The sequence below is a fragment of the Aricia agestis genome, chromosome 12 (genome assembly GCF_905147365.1).
Source record: "Aricia agestis chromosome 12, ilAriAges1.1, whole genome shotgun sequence".
NCBI lineage: Eukaryota > Metazoa > Arthropoda > Insecta > Lepidoptera > Lycaenidae > Aricia > Aricia agestis.
In genome coordinates, this window is record NC_056417.1 from 16032060 (window position 1) to 16056979 (window position 24920).

The following is a 24920-nucleotide window of genomic DNA, read 5'->3' on the forward strand; positions in this document are numbered from 1 at the left end:
GCAAGCGATTTTCGTAATCACTCAAATGGTTTTATGATGTAAATTGTTTGCCCCACAAACTTCTACAAAATACATTACCGAAAGATCGATCGTAATTATATTTACGTCAATTTACACTTTTCTGTCGAACTGTATAATGTATTGGGGGCTTTAAATAGCAGAAGCTCATAAAAAAGTAATTTTGTTAAATTCATGTAATTAATGTTAATTTTAAATACTTGTTTCCTTAACTTAATATTATAAAGAGGAAGTATTTGTTTGTATTGCGTGGAATAGGCTTGAATAATGAACTGACTTTGATGATGTTTGGCTTAATTATAGAATGGGACCGGAATGAACGTTGAACATTGGTTACTTTTTATCGCAGATCATTTTACAACATGACGCCTGCAACTCAGTTGCGCCAAAATTCGTTCATCGCACGGGAACCGTACATTTTTTCAAGATAAAAGTATCCTATGACCTTTCTCGGAACTGAAAATATCACCATACCAAATTTTAACACAATTGCTACAGCAGTTTGGGTGCGTAAAGAACAGCAAGTAAAAGTAACATTTCGTGGTATCATCAAAATAGCAGCAGTATATTATTATAGTCAAAATTAACAACAAAAACAATTATGGGTTGGGCACTAATGCTTAGCAAGCGACCATAATAAATGTAATTATTTAATAAGTATATAGTATAATTGTCCAATTACATTAAACACTACATAATATAGTACTATTGTATAAAAAGAGCTGTCGAAGACGAATGGCAGTGTGTGGAAAAACCAGTAATGGATGTTACACTGTATTAGATTTAGCTTAGGATTGTGTTTTCTTTATTGTTTTTAAAATAAAAATATAAAAAAAATATATAGAAAGAGACACAAGATAAGTCATTAAACCCAGGTTATAACTCGAAGTAACGTTTCTGAGAATAATTTCAAATTAAGGTGAACTTTTACGGAAAATTTTAAATGGTTTCCGAGTTTCAACCCGAAAGTTAAAATGATTTTTAAGCTTCAATTCGACAGGTCTTCGGGGAGAGAAGCTGTAGAACTGCGGCTGGAACAATCCGGGGAAATTACCGCTTTACTAACGTTTGTATAATTTAACATTTATGGATATTCATACTGCTTTTGACCACGATTTAAAGCAATTTTAAGGCAAAATTTCACTCAGTGCAGACAATCAGGGCCTCCGCTACCATATGTGCAATGGTGCAATGCACAAGGGCGCCATCCTCTAGGGGCGCCAAATCGCCATCTTTAAGGGCGCCAAAACCAAGGACCCAAAAAATTTGCCTAAAATGGCGCCAAAATCTTTTTTTGCACACAGGCGTCAGTAGGGGGCCCTGCAGACAATTGCTTTAAATCTTATTTGGGATCACCAGAATTCATAATACATACCTACTTACGAGAGACGAATGGAAAAACCGGAGTGAGGGGAAATGTCCCCAGCAGTGGGACAGCATAGGCTCTTAAAAAAATACTTATTTGTGCTGTCTGACGTGAACTTTTGATCAAACTACACTACTATTGTAACCTAACTATTTTTGACTAAATTAGATGGTAGTTTTAATATTTAAATCTGGCCACACTGACAACGTGCAATCCCAAGGCTACGTTCGCTTCACTTGGAGTGGAGGTTGACGGGTAAAAATTGTGTATAAATACCCCAAGAGCGCAGTATGATGCGAATTTTGACGGAAGAATAATTGTAAGAGGAATCTCTGCCCGAAAGTGTACCACTGTATAATATTGTAGAATAAATGTATTTGAAAGTCATCATGCAGTTTCTTATCACATATTTAACACTGTATATCAACACCTTACAAATAAACTTTACTGTAATGAAATGTTCAGTCAATAAGCAGCCATTTTCTATTCAAAAATACTTTACAAACTTTTTATCGCTTTAAGTATACAGAAATCAACTACAATTTCAAAGTTTGAGGGAGTGTGAACTATTTCTAATATTTAATAACACAATCAAAAAACGACAATCTTGTCCTATTTAAGTTTTGGAAATATCTGCTTTCGATCACTTTTTAGGGTTCCGTACCTCAAAAGGAAAAAACGGAACCCTTATAGGATCACTTTTTTGTAAGTACTAAAACTTTTATGTTATCTGTTCATTATGTGAAGTAGAAGTAACCGGCTTTCGTATACTGTAACTTCGTGAATAGAACATAATATTATATGCTGCCAAAATTGCCTTTATTTTGTCTTCGTTTTCTTACACAAAGTTGGGGAAACACATAAAAATTTATAAAAAAAAATAGCTGTCCCGGCAAACATTGTTTTGCCATAAAATGATTTTCCCTGTTTTCCCGCTTTTCTCTTGAAGTTTTTTCTGATTTTTTTTTGTAGACCTCACGGAGCCCGAGACCTTTCCAACCAATGCAAAACCGTGGAAATCGGTTCTTACGTTCTGGAGTTATAGCGTCAGGAAGGAAAACCCGACTTATTTTTATATATTAGACTTAATAGATTTTATACTAAAAGCGAAGGATATCTAGTCAGTTCCTGCTATTACCTAATTTTGCCCGGCACTAAGTTTAAAACTAAAGTCTTTTGAGTTTCCAAACAAGAAAATAGAAAAAGTTTTACTACATTTTCACTGAAATCAAGGATTTGCTGTGTGAAATACTGACATTAAAGTTTGAAATTTACGTTCAGTTTATATAAGGGAATATTCAAGTATAACGTAATTTTGCGGAGAGGACTGGTGAGACTACAATAATAATAATAATTAAGTAATACATGAACGATCCCTAAGAAGGTGAACACTTTATTTTAATATTTTCTCAATTCTCAGAACTTTACTATGTCTAGCCACATTTATGTCTGCTATAAAGCTATTTTTACTGGTATTGTCGTACTTAATTTTCATTTTATACTTCCTGGCGCGACGTTATCTTGATTTCCAAATGATAATAAATGAAATAAAGTTCGTTTGTTACTACTACTAACATTGATAATATTATTAGGATGTTATTATTTTTAGCAATATTCCGCGAAATAAACCTCAACCTGTAAGTAAATGAGTGAGTCAGGTTGAGGTTTATTTCGCTGAATATTGTAAACAATAATAACAATATTATTAGGTTCAATTATGCTATAGAAAGTTGAACTAATAGTGAAAGGCAAACGGATGTGTACTTGAAACTTTTTAATCGGGACTTAACGCGACTTATTTAAGTGGTAATGCTACTACGAGTACATACTTTTTCTCGACGTTTCGACCGTGTTGCAACGGCCGTGGTCACGATGGGACTAGACTAGACTAGTATGTACTCGTAGTAGCATTACCACTTAAATAAGTCGCGTTAAGTCCCGATTAAAAAGTTTCATTATAATGCAACGCGAAAGTTTAGGATGTGTACTTCTCACATATTTTAATACCTAATAATATGCTACTTTTTATGACGTAAAAGTACAGTTTGTACAAAGATTGTAGTGCACATTTTCATTAACAATTAGTGGTATTGTGAAAATACCAATTTAGTATGAAAACATGCCTACCAGCTTGCTTTCCATGAGAGAGAAAGACAGAGCAATCGCGCACGCCGCACGGCTCACAAGTTACAATAAATCAGCAAAAAGTGTCGTTACAACTTTTCGTCTTAATTTTTTCCGACTAGCCCCCATTCGCAACGCGCGATAAGGAACTTCGTTCCAAAAAGAAAGAAGAGACACTCTTCTATCGCTATCCCTGTATCAGAATGTGAGAAACAATGAAAGAATAACTAAAATTCAATTGGTACCTAATTTCTCTCTTTGCGCAATATCCCTCGTCGAATGTGTTAAGCGACAGACCGTTTTGTCAATCTCGGAACATTATTTGATCACTAAACAAGGGTCCAAAACGACTGCACTATTCAATTTCCTGGCACCTAACACACTTATAACGGGGTAGTGGACATCTGTAGTTAAAGGACAGGAAAGAAATGTAGATAATCAAATATTTACGCCGTGTGAGTAACAAATCACTGTTTTAAGGTACAAGTTGGACCGAGCGACACGCGACAACTGCAGACGACGTGTCGTCGCGAAACTACTTATTTCTATGTATTTCTATGAAATATATATGTCCTGACCGATTTCGGCCTCGGCGACTTGACTTCACACTATGTACTCGTATTGTGGCGACGATCGTGGGCACGCATATGACTAAGGTATCCTATCCTTGCAGAGAACATGCGTGCACACACAGTACACGTTAGGATACCGTTTTCTTAATTATTGTAAGTGATTTTTGAAGGTGGTTTATTCTTAAGTTGGTCTCTTTTCGTGTCAAGATCACGCCTTATTTTTTCTTCAAATGAGTGGACTTTTTCACTTATAAGTTTCCGCCATTGTGCCCTATTTGATGCCAGTTCTTCCCATCGAGAGTGGTTCACTTCGCAACGCTTCATATGCCTTTTCTGAACATCTTTAAATCTGAGGAATTGTCCACCTGAACAACGTTTGCCTTCCACGAGTTCAGAATAGAGAATGCGTTCGCTGCCCTCTCATCGGACATCCTGGAAACGTGGCCGCACCAGCGTAGCTGACGTCGCATTAGGTAGGCTTCCTTGCCACAGACGTTAGCACGTCGCAGCACAACGGTGTTCCGGACACGGTCAGTCCACTTGATGTTTAGTATATCTCGCAGACACTTCAGGTGATATCTGTCTAAAGTTCGAATATGCTTGCGATACGGACACCATGTTTCAGATGCATACAAAAGGTTTGGAAGGACAATTGCCATATAAACTTTAATTTTTGTTCGAAGTGTCATCGTGTGACTTAAAGACTTTCCCTCGAAGTTTTCCAAACGCAGCTGCAGCGGCACCAGTTCTATTATTGATTTCAGTGTCCAAGTCTGCCTTGTTTGTGATGGTGCTCCCAAGGTCCTCCCACCCTCCGCACCTAGCGACACGAAGCTAGCGACACTTATTCATAGAAATGCATAGAAACCAGTCATGTCGCGACGACACGTCGTCGTCTGCAGTTGTCGCGTGTCAAATCAAATCAAATCAAATCATTTATTCACATAATGTAGTTTATAAAGGTGTTATCTTATGTCTAGTTTGTGCTTATATTATACCATTAAAATGGTGTGTGAAACTTAACATTTTAATAATAGTAATTTATTCAACGTTAACTCATTTACATGCTTTCAAGTCTAAATATATAAGAATAATTTAATCATAATAGAAATAACAATTTGTCAGGTATAAATAATAAAGTATAGAGTCAATCAAATACTTAATCTTAAAATAAAAAACAATTCATTAAATAAAATAATAATTATAATTATTAAAAAATAGTCATTGTGAGTATACATGTCAATTGATTAAAATTATTTAAGTACCTGTAGATTTTGGTCATCGTAGTAGTTATAACTAAAATAATATTATTAATAAAAATTGATAAAAGTGTCATTTAGATATTCATCAATTGTATAATAGCATTTTTCTGTCAAGAGATTTTTAAGTTTTCTTTTAAACAGGTTTAAATTAAGATCTTTCAAATGCTTTGGAATCTTATTGTAAATTTTAGGTCCCATACAATAGACACTTTTTAGCATCATTTCTGTTTTGCACTTTTCTACGCACAGTTTATCACCGTGACGCCTGTTTCTTATTACATTGTCTGATAGTCTTGAAAATAAATTATTATTACTTTTTACAAATAAGGCAACTTCAAGCACATATAAAGATGGGAGTGTTAGAATTTTATTTTGTTTAAATAACGGTCTACAACTGTCAGTAACTTTTATAGCCCTTAGGCACCTTTTTTGTGTTCTAAATAGAATTTTATTTAAAGTTGAGTTACCCCAAAATATGATTCCATATCTTAAAACAGACTCCACTAGACCATAGTAGGCAATAATAAGAGTCTCTTTAGTGACTGTTAAAGATAGCTTGTTTAGTGCATATGTTAAACTACTTACTTTTTTAATCATTTCTTTCACATGTCGCTCGTCGCTCGGTTTCAACTTGTACCTTAATACAGCGATTTGTTTTTCTATTTTTTAAGCTTTCCATGCTAAGATTTCGGTGTAGGTGGCCGGTTTCATTGAAAGTCAGCCAGGTACATCTTTTTAGTGTCCAAGTGCATGCGCAATCTTTGTTCCTTCACTCTTGCAACCCTGTAGTGAGACAAACGACCGACACGACTGACAAAAGATCAAGCACTTTTTACATGCCCATCCGACGTGTGGATCATCTATCTCGCCCATCAGGTGATCAGCCTGCACAATTCTAAGTTCTAACACAACTTGTAATAGTATTTTTATTTGTTCCAGCGGGAATTCAATGCTATAGAATATATAAATGAAGAACACGTAAAAATATTCAAATAAGCGATCCTTGCTTTGTGTTTCAATATAAATAGGTTGGTAGGATATATTATGCAATGCTAACTTTTGTATAATATAAAGTATATACATTTTTTATACATAATATGGATTATGGACCAATAGTATATGTATACCTATAATATTAAGTTCTATTAACTTGTTACCATATTGTTATGCAAAGATTAGACGACGAGAATGAATGTGACAGATTTGTTTGTAACCGGTCTTGTATTCCTGCATATTTTGTAAAAAAAACTAAGTTACTTGCTATTGAGTTGCTACGAGAAATATAAAACTTCGGAAACACGTTTGAATCTAGTTATAAAATAACAAAAGCTATCCAATTAAAACTCAATAAAGTTTGTAAAACTCTGCTTTATTAATGAAAAATACTGCAACAATTATAGTTTTTAAGTGTACTTCGTCGGCATACTTTTGAAGTCTTTTCACTATAACTAGTACCTATACTTACAATACAATGTACTAGCAGAGAAGTTGATTGGTCGCGTTAGGGTCAATTCAGACCGCAACGTGACGAGGCGAGGCGCGACGCGACGCGACCTAAATTTGTATGGATTTGACACATGTCGTCAGCATGAGACGTCTTGCGAATCTGTCAAATCCATACTAATTTTGAAATGCATTTACGCGTCGCGTTGCGGTCTGAATCAACCCTTACGTCAAACCCAGCCGACAGCTGCGGGGCTAAAATGGTCAATCAATTCGCCAAATTAATTCTCAAAACTGTCAAACTGACGAATGTCAAATTAGTACGAATTACTAGGTCTTTGGAATTACTAGACATGAATTGCAAGCAGAGTGACCATTATCCGATTAAAAAAAGGCTTATAATTAACTGATCACCAGAAATAGTAACATTTCACAGACAAAAATAGTAAACGATCACCAAAATACTGACCACCATTTTAATGTAAAATGATAACCAAAGATTTAACATCTTAAAGCCAAAAATAGTAAATGATCACCAAAATAAGTAAATGATCACCAAAATTAGTAAATGATCATTATACTAGCATTTTAAAGTAAAATGATCACCAAAATTAGTAAATGATCACCAAAGATTTATTATCTCGCTATCCTATTTATGCAAAATGACTCCAAATAAATCATTGTTACTTAAACTAAAAGTAGTAAACGATCACCAACATAATACGTTAGCATTTTAATGTTAAATTATAACCAAATATTTTTATTTAGCAAATATCCTATTAAAGAGAAGAAGACAGATAGACGGACAGACAGACATCGAAGTATTAGTAAAACAGTCCCGTTTGTACCCTTTGGGTATGGAACCCTAAAAACAGAACTATATTACTGAGACTTCGATGTCTGTCCGTCTGTCCGTCCGTCTGTCTTTCTCTAGGACTAATATACTGCTATACTGCGTCTAGGGCCTAGGCTGTATCTCAAGAACCGCTCCAGCTAGACTTCTAAAAATTTCACAGATTGTGTATATTATCTGTTGCCGCTATAACAACCAGTACTAAAACAAAATAAAATAATTATTTAAGGGGGGCTCCCATACAACAAACGTTATTTTATTGGCTTGTTTTGCTCGATATATAATGGCAACCGGTAGGCACGTTGATATTTTCGCAAAGGCCTTGATTATATTATGTTGACTTCAATAATTAGGTAATAATAATAATAATAAAATAATACAAAAACACAATTTTTTAATAATATGCTTACCTGTTTTGTCAATCGTAGTGATTTACTTGGACAGAAATATCGTATTGATTTGCTCACAAGGATTTTTTGATTATTTACTATATTTGGTGATCATTTACTATATTTAGTGATCATTTACTATATTTGGTGATCATTTACTATATTTGGTAGTCATTTACTATATTTAGTGATCATTTACTTTATTTGGTGATCGATTACAATTTGAAGTGTTGTCATGACTAAAATAGCTGGTAGTGTTGCAATTTTAAACTTTATTTTTTGGTGTTAATTATCTTTTTTTGGTAAACAAGTTTAGGGTATCAGTGCATTTTTTGGTGGTCATTATATTTGTTCCCTTAAAAAAATCATAATTTTTATAATCATAATTACGCCCTTCTTTAAAAAAGTAGCACGTTCCAAAAGCGCTGACAAAAGTGAAAACGAATCAGCACAGCACACATTTTAGCCGTGCGGTGTAAAGAACATCACATCCTTGGTGTACCTCCTTACAAATTTCCGATCAAAACACCCATCGTAACAAAGAAGACATTAAGGTAGAAGAAGTTTTTACTTCAATCAAAAATACTCGCGTAGCAATGGCGGCCTCACGTGGATTCATCCACGCAGTGTCGGTTTTAGCACTACCAACGCCCTGTACAAAATTTCTTTAGTGCCCAGGGTGCTGGTAGTGTTAAAAACTGGTTCGTCTGTGGCGCCCCTTTTTGTTTGCTTTCGGCGCTCGCTTAAGAGGATTCCACAAATCCACACCGCCGTTTTTCCATACAAACGCTGTCCCCTGTTTCCTCCCTGGATAATGCCGGTAGAGTTATGATTTTTTTCCTGAATATTTATAGCCACTATTAGCATGTCCCTGTTTTCCTTTTTTTCATAATTTTATTATTAAAAAAGATAAGAACGTCCAAAAACCCAAAAAAATGGCTAGATTTTCCTCTGTGTTCAAACACCCAGAAAACAAAACTGGCTGAAATATACAAAAAAAATAAAACATAGGAACACAGCTCAAGCCTTCCTTTAATTCTTAATGGAAAAAGTACTTAAATCGGTTAAGTTTTGGAGAAGGAATCAGCGGACAACGAATCGAAGATTTTCTGTTCTTTTATTAGAACTTTTGTCGTGTTGTCTCTATCACGCTCTGCGGTGGGAGACTTGAGATTGGTGAGAAAGCAATACATTTTCAAATACCTATTTTCAATTTCTCTCGCCCCTGGTGTATCCTCTTAACGCCGCTACTGCCGCCACGCGAGCTATCCGAACGAGATCCTCTAATATGAAACACGTTTTAAACCATCTTTATTAAAGTCGTATTCGTAATATTATCTCTCGAAAATAGAATTCATAACTTATAAAATAAAAATTCCTTTCATATCTGAAGATCATGAGTGGATAAAGTGGGTAATTTTAAAATTGACGTTTTTTTCGCATAAATGGAGGCCTTAGGGCCGGGAAATGATTTGTAATCAATAAAATGTGGATTCTATGTAGAGCTAGAATATATTAGCTAGATGATGAAGTAGGTAAGTTACAAAGTTTGTTCTTATTGTAAAAAAAAAAGAGTAATTGCTTTAAGGTACATAAGGACGAATGTTGTCTGTCGCGGTCCACGGATTGGTGCCCCGTGCCATACATTGTCATACTCATAGTATTGTCGCGAGCGGCCGACGACAGTCATATAAAGGTAATAAATTACCTTTATGCTCTAAAATGTTAGTTACCCACTTCGTCCAATAATATCTCAGCACCATACTTATTTGATGTCAGTGTTTGCATGGCGAATTGGAGACTTACGATTTTAGTAAGACGGAATCAGGAAGTGCGAGAATAGACTGTTTGCCCAGTTGGAGTCTGATTGGATATTGATTTGCGGTTTATTAATGCAAATATTTTTGTCTTGTCCCCTTTTTGCCAAAAGATCAAAAGCTTCGCCAACAAGTCTATGTAATAGCTCCCACACCGGTTTCGGCGACGGTGGCCGGTTTCATTGAAACCAGGCCAGCTACGCAGGAGTAATTTTATAGTGCCCAAGTGTGTGCGCAGTACACAAGAGCACTCTCTATTCCTTTACCCTCATAACCTAGTGGGACGGAAGACCGACACGTCTGGCGAGAGATCATCATCATGGATCATCTTACTTGTCAGACAATCAGGTGATCAGCCTGCATTGTCCTAACCAAACTTGGAAATAACGTCATGTTTCCAACGCGGGAATCGAACCCACGACCTCCGAGTCTAGAGCCACTCTCTATAAACAAACAAACAAAAACATTTTATTTATAGGCAGATGGCGGATTGTTGCTGTTAACAAGTTAACACAACCAACACGACTTACATTGAGTTGACATTATTTGACCAAATAACATAGGTCACGGCATCCGTCTATGAAATAATTACGTACAACTGTTGAACCTTATTGTCATGATTGAAGAGTGGCATACTGGATCTGCAAGTGAAAATAAGTATTAAATAATATACTATAAGTAATAAATAAGAATTTAAATACCAGTAAAAAGTTTTTAATGTACTCAACGTTACAAAACTGTTCATTACAACGCGAAAAGTATATAACTTCCTAATAAAACTTCATTACGATGGGGCGTTGCCTCAGTTTACAGGTCAGTATTATTTTTGACGTGGGAGAGCCATGCTTTTACAAGAATGGGCCGGCTCGACCGGAGAAATACCCCGGACTCACAGAAAACCGGCGTGAAACAGCGCTTGCGCTGTGTTTCGCCGAGTGAGCGAGTTTACCGGAGGCCCAATCCCCTACCCTTTTCCCTTCCCTACCCTCCCCTATTTCCTTCCCTACCCTCCCCTATTTCCTTCCCTACCCTCCCCTATTTCCTTCCCTACCCTCCCCTATTTCCTTCCCTACCCTCTCCTATTACCCTATTCCCTCTTAAAAGGCCGCAACGCACCTGTAGCTCTTCTAATGCTGCGAGTGTCCATGGGCCACGGAAGTTGCTTTCCATCAGGTGACCCGTTTGCTCGTTTGCCCCCTTATTTCATAAAAAAATGTAATTTATTCTAACCAATAGGATAGCCAGTCAGAACTTATCTATTTAATTATAACTTAACTTTAATTTAATTAAGGTTATGACATTTTAATTCATTAAAGCATCGCTGTTAAGCATTTGTGTACTTATCATCCCACAAAAAAAATACGAATTATGAATGCAGTCATGTTCTTTTGATCATTTATAACAAGACTGCATTCGTAACACAACACCATTTTTTGTGGATTAATACACACACGCTTAACGGCGACCAATAATTTATAACATGTCTCTAAGTGTGTCAGTTTTTGTTATTATAAAAATATAATATCTGTCCCTGTACTTACTTAAGTAGTTCCATTCACATTTATAAAATTCATAGTATTCGTAGTATTAGCAAGAATAAATAAACCAGTTTACACATATTCTGCACAAAACTTACGTTAATTCTATTCATTTTTTTGTGTTTCAGAACACGCTGGACTGAGTGGGTGAGCACAGTGGGTGGTAGGAATGTTTGTTTAACCGTTTATCTACTCAAACATACACTCGTTGTATAATCATAATTCTCGTTGTAGACATTACATATACATTTTATTTATTATGTCTAATACTACCTCTGTTTTATGGACATGAATTGTAAATACCTGTAAGGGTATTTCAGACCACAACGCGATGCGTAGATGCATTTTTAAATTTGTATGGATTTAAGAAACTTCTATTGCGTGAGACGGTGGTGAGACGTCATGCAAATCTGTCAATTCAATACAAATTTAGAAATGCCACTACGCGGTTCGTTGCGGTCTGAATAGGAATAGACCCATCAAAAGTGATTTCGAACTTGTAGAGGCTATATTCGTATTTAATTTCCCATGATCGACGTAGTAAAACATGTAAACAACTGAATCGTGGAAACAATTTATGATACTTATCTCAGTGGCCCAACGTTAAGGCAATAAGGAACACTTACAACAGTACGGTTATCGTTTTGTTGCTACATATATCTTACAAAAAATCTAACGCTGCGTGAGAAAGTAATTTGAGGTGCACAGTAATACATTTTTTAGACTACTACGACCTGTAAAATAAAAAAAAAGTCCACCGCCAGGCCACAGGCGATTCCTCCAGTGTTGTGACTTGATGAGCAAAAGCAAAAAGAGATGAGAGCAAGCAAACTTTCAACACAGTTGTTTTTTAATGATTTTAACCTTTTTTGTAATAGTTTGGTTTTCTATAATAATTTTAAATTTAGCAAATGCGAAGCATTTAGCATTTTTATTTGAATTTTTTTTGTGAATCGAGAGTTATTGTGAAGATGCTTGAGTAAAATAAATAATCGAGGAAATAAATACAGTTCTAAAAGAGTAATTTAGTTGAGTATTAGAATTTAGAGTAGGTGAGCAATTTACAACAGTAGAGCTACCCGCACTACCTGTCAAATGTATGTCCAATCAGCAACAGGCGTGTGTGTTTCATCCCTTTGGGCTCAGCAACGTCATGTCAAAAGTAATACGGGTTGCGGGTATATTCCTGTCAGTTATTTAGCTTCGCAGTGTCTTTGAACATTATATATTGTAGATTATAAAGGTGGATGGTGGATCGTATTTGTTCTCGAATATAAAGATCACAGCACACATATCAACTCGGAAAGGGATTGGCACCGTATCGCCTCGAGCCGTTTAATATTGTTTTTATGAAACTCCCTACTGCAACGCACACCGGAAACGTTACGTAATCGCCTCGCCTCGGAAGGGGACAGCGGTCGGCGAGCCGTAAGCGAGGCGTCGCTTAACCGTAGCCGAGTTGACCAGGCGCTACTGATACGCTTTGGTTACGTATGCAACGTTAGGTTGACGCCGGGTTGACGGCGAGGCGAAAGGCGATACGGTGACGATCCCGTTCCGAGTATAATAATAATATATGTGAGGCTGCAGTGCCTGATATCTTCACACATTTTAAAATTAAGTAAGTTGGTTTTTTATATACCTACAATATTATTTCGTAGTGTTATGGAAATCATTACAATACACTCAATAATAAAAATATTATATGATATTATTTTTGCAGTTTTATTTACGAAAACAAGGATAAAACATTTCTAGATCAAACACTTTCCTTTAAAAATTCTTCTTCTCTGGTGTGTAGAATATCTAAATCATAAAATGTGTTACTTGCGAAGGATCGTGAAAATTGAGTAGCTGGTCTGAAGAATCTGGAAATGTTAATCAATATCAATTAAATTAATTATAGAATTCATTGTATTCAGGTTTCCAATTTCCTATATCATAACTAGCTGACCCGGCAAACGTTGTTTTGATACATACATTATTTCGAGTATCAATATAAAAAGTAGATAAAAACCTATTCTCCGGCCTAACGAATGTACCATCGAGGAAGTTGATTCCTATACAATTGACAGACCAACGTTACTTGGTCGAATATGTCAATTCAATGTTAATTGTAAGCTGTCAGCTGGGTTTGACGTAACGCAACCAAACTACTTAGGTCCCCGATTTGCATAGGAATCAACTTCTCTGATAGTACATACACATTAAAATCGGTTGAGCCGTTTTGGAGGAGTTCGCGCACAAACACTGTGACACGAGAATTGTATGTATTAGGCTAGCTGACCCGGCAATTTTGCCGTTTTGCCGTATAAATTATTATTTCTTACTAGATCAAGGCAAAAGTCCACCATCAAAACATCATATTTTACCTTAGTGAACAACTCCATGTTGATAGTCATCATACCCATGGCCTTGAATTGAGTGGGCTTCTGCGCCCGCATCATCAGCATCACCAGGGATCTCCTAACCCTGGTGTCGGGGACGGCCTCCCAACCCGTGCTGTACGCCACCATGGCTAGTTCTTCCCCCTGAAATACAAGCTTATCATCCACCAATTGTAGGTCTTATTTTAATAGGAATTTGTTTCCACCAACCGTACTGAGCCTTATGACTTATGAGCCTTATAAAAACATCCATGGGATACTCAGCGTTTGGAGGTGGCTGGTGGAAACGAGCATATTTTAAAACGTGTTTTATGGGTTGTCTTAATTTCAAAGAGTACTAATATTTTTTTATTTTTCGTACAGGCTGCGAAACTAGCCCATTTTGATCAAACTGATCACTGATACCGAGTTTACCGAATATAGGTTCTTTTTAATCCTGAAAATATCTATAAAATATACCTTAGTAATAAATGTAACTCACATTATAAGTAACGTAAGAGGTGAGATAGCAGAGCAGGTATGTGTGTAGAGCCACCGCCACGAACAGTAGGTAGTACATTGTCTTGTAGTCGCTGTCCTGTATGCCAACAGGGTTTTTAGTCAAGTTATAATCGATATTTATTTAATAGAACTTGACTAAACGCCCTGTTAATTATTTGATAAATTGAGAAATTAGAAGTCAAAAATGATTGAAGATTTGACACAAAGCATCGCAAGCGCCCTGTTACCTCTCTGGCGGCTTGTTACCTCTTTACGCCTAAACACCGATGTTGCTTTTTGGTATGGGCGCGCTTTGAGTCCGGGTAAAGGACATAACACTTTTCATCTCGCAAAATGTACCGTTCCCGTAAAATCGCATTTTGAGCAACGGAGTTGCGGGCGTTAACTATATAGTTACACATAAAAATCTCACGTTCTTCTTGGTGGTCTGACTGAGCGACATGACGATCTGGAGAATGGCGTTGAAGACGAGCATGATCAGCCACACCTGGAAACACTTCTCCACCTTGGTGATGAACCTGGCAGAAACACTTAAATTGAAATTATGAATATGTATCTTTCATAGCCAAACTGAGAAGAGCTGGAACAGAATAATACGATCTCAGGCTCGTTCTATGGTCGGGAACTATATTAAACTACGTCTTAATAATCTTAGTTACAAAAACAAATAACGTCTTAGATGATCTTCTAGTTATCACTTACACATGATTTGTTACTATGGTGTTAAACGGATTTCGATAAGCATGGTTGTAGTTTAGGCTCTGAAAAAGCTCTTAATATTTTTTCGATAAAGAATAAAGCATTTCCGTGGGATGCTGTGAATTACAGCATTAAATATGTACAAGCTAGATTCAAAATAACAACTTTGTATACCTCTGTCTTTGTAAACTGATTTGATTGATTGATTGCGTGAAATAAAATCTATTTTTCAATAAATATTGCGATGAACACACTTTTTTCCGATTAATAGGTAAACATTACCTTTGTACCTCACAATGGTCTCTCACAAACTCGACGATCCTGCGCGTCATGGCGGCGGGCGTGACGTCACACGCGACCCGCGACAGATCCAGCGCGACTATCTTCAGTCGCAGCGACACGTGCAGTATCGACAGGATGTATATTCCGTCGTAAGCTGAAAACATATGGAAATGTACTGATAAAATTCGTAGATACCTACGTTATTTGGTCGGGTTACGTTAACTTTAGTTGACAGCTTACAACTTTAAATTATTCGATAAAGCCCGTAACTCCGTTGCGCCAAAATTCATTTATCACCCGCGAGGCGTACTTTGTTCCGGGATAAAAAGTATCCTATGTCCTTTCCTGGGACTCAAAGTATCTCCATACCAAACAGCTAAATCGGTTCAGCGGTTTGGACGTGAAGAGGTAACAGACAGACAGACACACTTTCGCATTTATAGTATTCAGTTTGGATTGGTTTTATATAACCTGTTAATGAATTAAATTCTTTAATGGTAGAGTATGAACTGTAGCAGAGGTAGTGGTAAAAGGTGTATTTTCAGTGATTAATGATTATTGTTATTTTCAATTTGGAAGATAACGTCATACTATTTTTATGCAAGTGAATCGCAAACAACCTTAAAAAATGCAAAGATAACATTAAATAATCTTTTCCTCCCACCCTCGTAATGTTTAGATGATTATGAATGTGTAATGCTAAAAACAATATAATTATTGTAATTTATTTATGACCTATTAACATCTTGACAAAACTCCTACGCATTAGGGCCCTAGCACACGGGGCGCTCATACAGTCGCGATGCAAACGCTATAGAAACGCGATTCAGTAAAGGTGCTCCCTCACCGGAAGGATTCGCTTGTTACGTAACGTTATCGATCAGTGAGGAAGGAGAACCGAGCATTACAATTCGCACCTTGTAATGATACAAATTGTAATATCTTGATATCAATGTTACGTGACGATCATGTCAACTTGCTATTTTGCTCAAAGTCGAATACATAACACGCGAATACTCGTCAGTTAGGGAGGTAGTATTGTAATGTAATGCTCAAATTCGAATCCAGAAAGTGCCTGATAGACGTACGAACTTAAAGTACGCGGGTTTTAAGTTCGCGAACTTACTCGGCTCGCGTCGGTGACACACGAGAATCGCTCACACTGGATTACCATGCCCCCAGGCTCGCGGCTTGCGGCTCGCGGCTCTTTGCTGACACACAGGCGATTAAGATCGTCGAGCCATAAGTCCGCATACTGACTCGCACGTCTGTCACCCCCTTAATGTTATGTATAATATTACACGCGAATGCTCCCGGTGAGGACCTAAAATAAATGAGAATTCTCTCTTTATTTTCGCCCCGCTATCGCCCGACGCGATCGCGCGTTTCATCGTTATAGTAGTGCATAGCAAATGCGACTTACAAGCGTAAAGGTACCGTACCGATCAACGCGGCAAAACACCGCGACCGACAAAAATTCAAACAAAATGCCACTATATGAGATAGGCTATAGGTTTCATTTTCTACCGAGATTGGTCTAGCGACCACTGATACCCAACTGATTTTGTGCCTATTTGAAGCGGAATCAGCACCCCTAATGTGGGGGAAGAGAACTAAATCTGACGTAACTTGCAAATGGCCGCTTAATTGTTGTAGAAACTAGTATTAGTTCCAAGTACTCCCACCAGTGCTATCAGCGCCAATATGGCGACTTTCAAACGTAATTTTTACATCAGATTTAGTTCTCTTCCTCCGCATTGGGAGCGCTGATTCCACTTCAAATAGGCACAAAAATAGCTGTCATTTCAAAGGGTACTTGTCCAGCTACCAGCACTACAAGTAAAGTCCAGCGTACTTGTATAATGGAGATCAGTGCTAGCGACCCATACCGCCGCTGATTTGCGTGAAGCAAAATGAAATCATATGTCATAAAGTGGCATTTTATTTTTTTCGTCGGTCGTGGTTGCTTGCGGGATAAATCGGAAAGTCACCTTTAGAATACGCGCGATCGCATCGCTACAAAAAGTCACCTTGTGCTAGGGCCCTTATACACTTTAAATAGACGTGACACAAGCAATGCGACACTTTCTAAAAGCGAATAGACATGTGAGAGCCTGACAAACTTCACAAAAGTAACTGTTCAACCGTAACTTCTAATCCAGATCACGTAGCATCCGTGTTGTTGTTTACCGAGAAATGACGGCGATCCTCAGATCTGTTTCGAATTGTAATAAACAATATATAATTAGGATTTTGTTCTGTATTGTATTTTTATTCCTTCTTCCTATTGTATAATGTATTTTTATTTTATTTGTAAAAAAGTCAGTAAATTATTGTTTTAAATATCATGGCCTCATGCTGTATCATACAGTTATGACCGTAGATACAAAGCGACTATCTAGACGGCTAAATATAAAATTGACATGAAAGTACGCTGTTCGTAGCACCGTTACGAGCTGAGCTACGAAACTTTCAGTGCTACGACAGTTTTGCTACAGGCTCGTACCAAAAATACATAAATCCTTTCATTATATTTCTCTAAAATCCAAACGACGAAGCGAAGCACAAAAATTTATATAAAACTTAAAAATGTGTATTAAGGCGAGGATAAACCCCAATTTGTTATTCCGTGACTCCCGGTTTACCTAGTTCCAATATGATAACAAAAATGTAAAAAATATTAGATATAAAGCACAATATTTAAAATACCTTAAACCATAAACATTTTAATAAAACGTAATACTTTGGCTGTAATTAATTTACAAACTCACCTCCGACAAAAATCTATTTTATCGAAATATAAGTATTAACTAGGACAATTATACATTTTATCTGGATAAATTGTTAGTAAATCTATATTAAAATCTTCTGAACCGAACAATTTTGTTTCTTAATATTTATTTCCAAAGATATTTAAAAAAGACATGAAAAATAGAGAAGATCCGCCCCTAGTAACTACAGTTTTATGCTAAGCTAAAATGAATCTTATTGCGATGCGTATACGCTTGGTTTTTGGATTCCCGCCTTAAATTATGAGCCTTGTTATTTAATTACTGCAGTATATATCCATCTTCCATTTTCCTGTCTGTCAGTCTGTCTATTAGCTCTTTACGCCTAAACTACTGGATCAATATTGCTGAAAGTTGGTATGCAGTAAATCCCTTGTATCCTGGGAAAGGACGTAGGATATTTTTTATCCCGGTAAAATGTACTGCTCTTTCGCGATTCAACAAACGATTCTATCCAGTCTTGGCTAGAACTCACCGATGAACCCCACGAACACCTCCCACAGCACGTACACGCTGTACGCGGCGAACAGCTCGTAGTACGGCGTCAGGTACTGCTCCCCCTCCGCCAGGGAGATCAGCCGGCACTCGTGGATCATGTACTTCCGGGGGGTCGCGCTGAATACCTGCAAGATTACTGCAATAAGCCCACTTACGCCACTATCCACTCCACGCAGGCGCGGTCCGAAGGGGGGGGGGGACATGACCCCCCCCCCCCCCCCTAAATCTAAGGTCAAATTGAAAAATCTCAAAGTCTTGCCAAATAATAAAAGGAAATTTCTATAAATTAGTATAGTGACTAGTGAGTGACCCTCACCAACACTTCAGGCTGCGACCGCGCCTGACACCGCGAGACTACACTACGCGTAACTGCGTGGCAGCGACGCGATACGATACTTCACGTTCCGTAGAACTAAGTTTTACAAAGTGAATCTGACGTTGTACAAAGGTTGCTTTTCAAAGGTTATTCTTACAATAAGACGCAGCAACGTTGTGTTGAGGCTTAGCCCTTACATTGCAATGCATTTTGATATGATACACTTTCGCATTTGTAATATTAGTACGGTCTGATAAGATTCTTACGTCGCAATGACGTAAGAGTCAGAAGAAGTAAAATGGCATGACGATCAACATCGAAAATATAAACCTGCGAATACACCGTGAAGCCCAGAGCCAATACGATGAATGACAGTAGAGTAGACGCGATAGCTACACCCCAGGTGTACTGGAACTTCTTGGTCATCCTGATATTCTTATCTACGAGCTGCTGGTATTCTTCTGGGAGAACGTTGAACCTTTGGTAGTCCCGGCTGATCACGTCGAGGACGTTTCGAAGGAGCTTCGCATGGAAAATGCTAAGAAACATCTGGATAAGAACAAAAGTATGTAGAGTTTCAAGAGAGGTACATATAATATGTAGTTTTACAGTCTGCATTTTTTTTTATTGGACAGTAACAGTCTATTATCACATTATATTATATACCTACTTAATATATTTTATGAACTTGACTTGTTAAAATCAATAGTAAAATATTTTTCTAATGCGAAATATTTCTGAGGTAGTGTTAAAATGTCATATATTGGGAGTATGCGGTATGCGGTATGCCCCTTATTGAGGTATGTTTGAAGTCTGTGTGAGTTTCTTACGCCTGTACTTGTCTGTGTTAGTTCCCGAACCGGTGGTAGGCATCAAGTATTCTGAATGATTCATTAGATTATTAAAAGAATACACTAACTGCCGCACACAGAGTGGAAAATTGATAATTTAAAATTTTGACATAAGCCCCATACATTATCTGTCAAACTCTTCATTAAATTAAAGGGTAATCATAATTAAATGTCTCTGAGTACGACAGTAAGATCAATATAAAATGAAATGGAATAACCTTAAGCCTAACATAAGATATAGCGATGAGCACGATCAGCTGTCGTATGAGATTGGGCACGTCGCCGGCCGCCACGCGCAGCCGCGCGTCGTCGCCGATGATGACGAAGCACGGCAGCATCACCAGGGAGTCCACACCTGGGGAACTCAGAAAGACGAGCTTATGGTAAGGTCACATTTCCTGTCATGCGTGTTGTCTCCCGCGCGCAGATCTGGTTTGCACGCGGGTGATAACATGCTGCTGGCCGCGCGCGTGACAGGAAAAACATATTTTGCTGGGTTCTTCCGGTGCGTAATATCGCGAGCCGCGCCGCGCCAGCTCGAGCTACGCGCCGTGTGAAGGTCGCGTGTAGAGCCAAAGCTCTAGGTGGAGAGCCGTGAGAATGGGTATCGTGGAACTCGCCTGTTGGCTCGTGCTTCCTCGTACAAATCGGCTCGGCGTGGCGCGGCTCGTGACATTACGCGCCGTGAGAAGCCAGCATTACATAGCAAAGAATACTTGGTGACATCTGGGGCCCGATTCTCTTACCTAGAAAGTTGTTTTGATCTCTCTCACTCACGAGTGAGTCACGTGCGCACGCGAGTGAGATGGGCTGCGATCGTAACGATATTCGACGCTTGAAAATCGAGTCCCAGCTTTAAAATAATAATAATATAATAATAATCAGTTTATTTCAGACTATAGAACGATATTTCATCCTATTAAGGAGTTACAATGCCACAGGCAGACATAAATACACAGATACGGATGTTGTGTCATAAATAAAAGTACTATCTAGTTAGTGAACTTTTTTAAAATCAAATCTAATAAAAATAGATACGACATGAAATTATAACACAAGGAATTTAAGATAAAAAGTCTGCTTCCTTCTTTCGATTCACTAGCTATAATCTATACAGTATACACTTGACGATAGGATCGTAATAATTCATTTCACATTTTATTGTTCCTCAAATAGCGAAAGCTCGTAACAGCAGTGTATCGTGAGTAGTTTTATTACTTTTATATTACCAATTAATAGAACAAAGCAACCCGTACCGAAGGTAAACAATTCTTTGATATGAAACTGAAAAAAATAATGGAGACTGACGAAAGAATCGAATTATTCTGAATGCTTTCTATTACAATAAAACTTCACTTTCCAAGAGTATTGGTAGTTCAATTAATATGATAATTTGCAAACTATTTTCGATAAAACGTTTCTGCTTTGAACTTTAAATTGTTGAATTTAAAATGAAACTCGTGTTCGATGAAAAGAGGTTTTTAATTCGAATGTATGTTTTGTAGAATTCGACGACCCGTCCGGCCGTCCCGGGTTCGAACGGATACAAAACTCTAACGGATGCGTAAAGTAATATGTCTCTAATATTTAACCAGGATTGATATATATTCAGATAATTTTACATTCAATTTAATCTTACTGCCGTACTTTGAGACGAATATTAATTACTTAACTGTAATTATTAATTAAATGAAGATTTTTTTTTTTTTTTTTTTTTTATTTTCTTTATTGAATACCAACAGCGTATTACAATTTGGAGCTTAACACTAAACATGTGACACTTAGTATGGCCAGTAACAGGTATTACATTGTTTGTCAAATTGTAGTGCTATGTATTTAACATTATAATAAAAACTATTTCATTAAAAATTAGAAGACCGTCATCGTTATTATCGACACAAATCACAATAAGGTCTTGACATGGTTACTATTTAATAAGCTAGTCAACTCCCAGTATTGTGGTTTTAATAAAATGTAAAATATTTTTGTCTTAGCTAATTAATTATATTAATATAATGTATGTGTGTGTGTGTTTGTGTGCAAGTAAGTGTGTATGTGTGTGTGCATGTGCGGCACCCTAGCCCTACGACACGAAGTCTTGGGATCAGTGAAAAATACCACTAGGGTACCGCATGTAAGGTTTGTACATACAACATGTTTATGCAAATTCATTCCTCTTTTTTTTTTTTTTTTTTTTTCTTTAATTAAGTATCATTTTTTAATATTTTTATAACTTCACTCTTGAATTTCGTTTTAGTATTGTAAGCAAATAGGTCTACAGAATTAAATTTTTTTGTGTATGAGCGACTTATACGTGATATAACAGAGTTCTGTCCATAACTAGTGTTTGATGCAGGTATGTGCAGTAGGGGGGTGTTTCTAGTGCGGAATTTCGGCGTGCGGAAGGTAAGTTGTGACACGAGATCAGGGCAATCTATTTTACTATTAGCGATGTCGTACAGTAAACATAAGTCAAAAACAGTACGTCTCTGCTCCAGGGGCAAGAGATCAAACTCAGCGCAGCTCTCGGCGTAGGAATCAAATCTTTTACCACAGCGGTAAGTCAGGTAAGTTATAAATTTTTTCTGAATGCGTTCCAGGCGACTTTTATATATGATGTAATGAGGGGACCATATCGGACTATTGTACTCCAGAACGCTCCTCACGTATGCGGAATAAACGATTTTGAGTGATGAGATGCTTAAGAATGACTTACACGTCCGAAAAACAAAGCCCATATTCTTGTAAGCTTTACAAATTACGTTTTCAACATGGTCCGAAAAAGTCAGTTTACTGTCCAGATATACACCGAGGTCCTTAACGATACGTTTTCTTTGAATTAATATACCATTCATGTAATAATTATGGGTTATGGGCTTTGGTTTCCGAGTGAATGTAATACATTCGCATTTAGTAGAATTGACAGTGATATTATTGCGAGTATAATAATTGAACAAGCTGTCAAGGCCTGCTTGGAGCTGTAAACAGTCCTGGATCGAATTAATCTTGCAAAAGATTTTTTTGTCATCCGCATACATGAGATAGTACAAAATATGTTGGAGGCACGAACCAATATCGTACAAATAGGCGTTGTACAGCAATGGTCCCAGGTGTGAGCCCTGTGGAACTCCAGTGGGCATCTCGATATAGTCTGAGCGATAACCGCCCATTACGACAGCCTGGGATCGATTCGATAGGTAAGATTCCATCCACCGAAGCAAATCCCCGTGGATACCTAGCTCCTGGAGCTTTTTTAGAAGAATGAGGTGGTCTACCCGGTCGAACGCTTTTTCGAAGTCTGTGTAGATAACATCTATTTGTCCACCGCGTTCCATATTCTCTAAAATAAAGGAAGTGAAACAGGCTAGATTAGTAGTCGTCGAGCGATGCCTAAGGAAACCGTGCTGTTGGTAGGGGATCGATCGGTGAAGTGTCGGATAAATAAAATTGAGTACTACTTTCTCCATTACTTTAGCAGCCGTGTTTAAAATAGAGATGCCCCTGTAATTCTTAACGTCCATACGAGAACCTTTTTTATGTATTGGAACGATATGGGCTACCTTCCATTTCTGTGGGAACACACCATCACGCAGCGATCAATTTATCAAGATGGTCAATGGAGTAGCTAGAGATTTAGAGCAGCGTACCCAAAATAGAGATGGGAGCATATCACTGCCAGGGCCTTTTTTTATATTTAGATTTCGTAAAATACCTTCGACACTCGAGGTCGATACTTGAATGTTAGACACTACATCAGAATTGAAATTTAATGATCTATCAGGAGTAACATTACTAGGCTCGCCGAAAACGCTCTTAAAGAAAGTATTAAAGGCGTCACACATGTCCCTGCCTTCAGTGTATTCTACTCCATCGAGCACTAGCTTTTTAGGGTACGCTGAGCCACCGCGTAGGGCCTTTACATACGTCCAGAATGTCTTAGGGTCAGTTTTCAAATTTTTTTCACAGTCGGATGTAAATTTATTAAAACATTCTTTTTGTATACGACGTTCACGGGACCTCAAAAGTGCGAATTCGTCGTAATCCAAGTTATTACCGAACTTCTTCCAGCGTTTGTGTGCCCTACTCTTCTCTTTAATGATATTAATGAGCGCTGGGGAGTACCAGTTGGGGTACGTGCGTCGCCCGAAGGTATTAATAATAGGGACGTGTGATGCGATGCAAGCGTTTATGGTCTCATAAAATATATCTATAGAATCGTCGACTGTTTTAGCAGACAGCAAGGTACTCCAGTCTTGTTTTTTTTTTTTGATATAAGCCTCCTAAATTATCTGTGAAATTTTATTAAATTTAAGTTTAATCATCATAATAATATGATATTGTATTATTTTAATGTATCTGATTTTATTTAAACTAGCTATTTGACCGAGCTTTGCTCGGTATTCGATAAAACATGAATAAAATTACATTTTCCAAAAATGATTCCTAGGTAGATCGATTTATCGCCCCCGAAACCCCCTATATACTAAATTTCATGAAAATCGTTGGAGCCGATTCCGAGATTCCAATTATATATATTGCTCGTTTAAAGATATAAGATTTAAAGATATAAGATTATACATTCGACATAAAATGTATATTGTAAGATCATGTTATTTATGTGAAAGTCTTCGTTGGATACAACATTGGGGCACACGTTGGGTATTAGTTTTTAGAACTTACAAAAGCTCTGGATTTCATAAAGTAAAACCAGATTTATTTATCTGCAATACTCAGTGCTTTTTCGATCAAAAACTCCTTACCAATGAGAAAATATCTGAGACGATCGTGGCCCGGGTTCGGCCACAGCAGACCCAGCTTCAGAAATATACAGTTCAGCTTGAATATCTCCTCGAAACTATACATTCGTGGATTTGGAACTAAAAGCATTTAAAAATATATTCAAATGTTATATTCTTAACACTATATTATAATATAAATGTTGTGACTCTATAATAATAATTATTATGTGATATTATCAAGTAATATACCTAATACCTATGTAATAAGCTTAGGCTGGGTAAATCCCTTGTGTGGAATTGACTATGTATGTTCTTACCATTTTCATTCCTCGTTTCCATTTTATGCATTTCAATCCTTTAACTTTAGGAACTGGTTGACGATATCTGAAATTGTAATTAGAATTATGCTTATTTCCGTTCATTTTTCTGGAATAAAACAATCCTAAGTAATTTTTCTGGCTGGCTTTTATCTTTAC

The 24920-nt window shown here is 37.2% G+C and overlaps 1 protein-coding gene across 1 annotated transcript; it reads right to left on the reverse strand.

Annotated features, from left to right (window-relative positions):
* Positions 1–13205: 13205 nt before the first annotated feature.
* LOC121732746 (odorant receptor 30a-like) lies at positions 13206–23040 on the reverse strand. Its single transcript, XM_042122700.1, has 9 exons — positions 22776–23040; positions 19924–20060; positions 19185–19403; positions 18516–18663; positions 15252–15405; positions 14683–14788; positions 14251–14346; positions 13755–13913; positions 13206–13250 (listed from the first exon to the last, which is right to left on the reverse strand). The coding sequence occupies exons 1-9, from the start codon at positions 23038–23040 to the stop codon at positions 13206–13208; spliced, it is 1329 nt and encodes a 442-aa protein (XP_041978634.1).
* Between the last annotated feature and the right edge of the window lie 1880 nt (positions 23041–24920).

Bases quoted from the DNA above. Each gene is read 5' to 3' on its own strand.
- LOC121732746 (XM_042122700.1), bottom strand. From the start codon at position 23,040: ATGGAACGCGGTGGACAAATAGATGTTATCTACACAGACTTCGAAAAA. The intron at 14,347-14,682 runs GTGAGATTTTTA...GTTGGCATACAG, and splicing joins GTCAGACCACCAAGAAGAAC to GACAGCGACTACAAGACAAT. The intron at 13,251-13,754 runs GTAAAATATGAT...TAACATTTCCAG, and splicing joins ACATGGAGTTGTTCACTAAG to ATTCTTCAGACCAGCTACTC.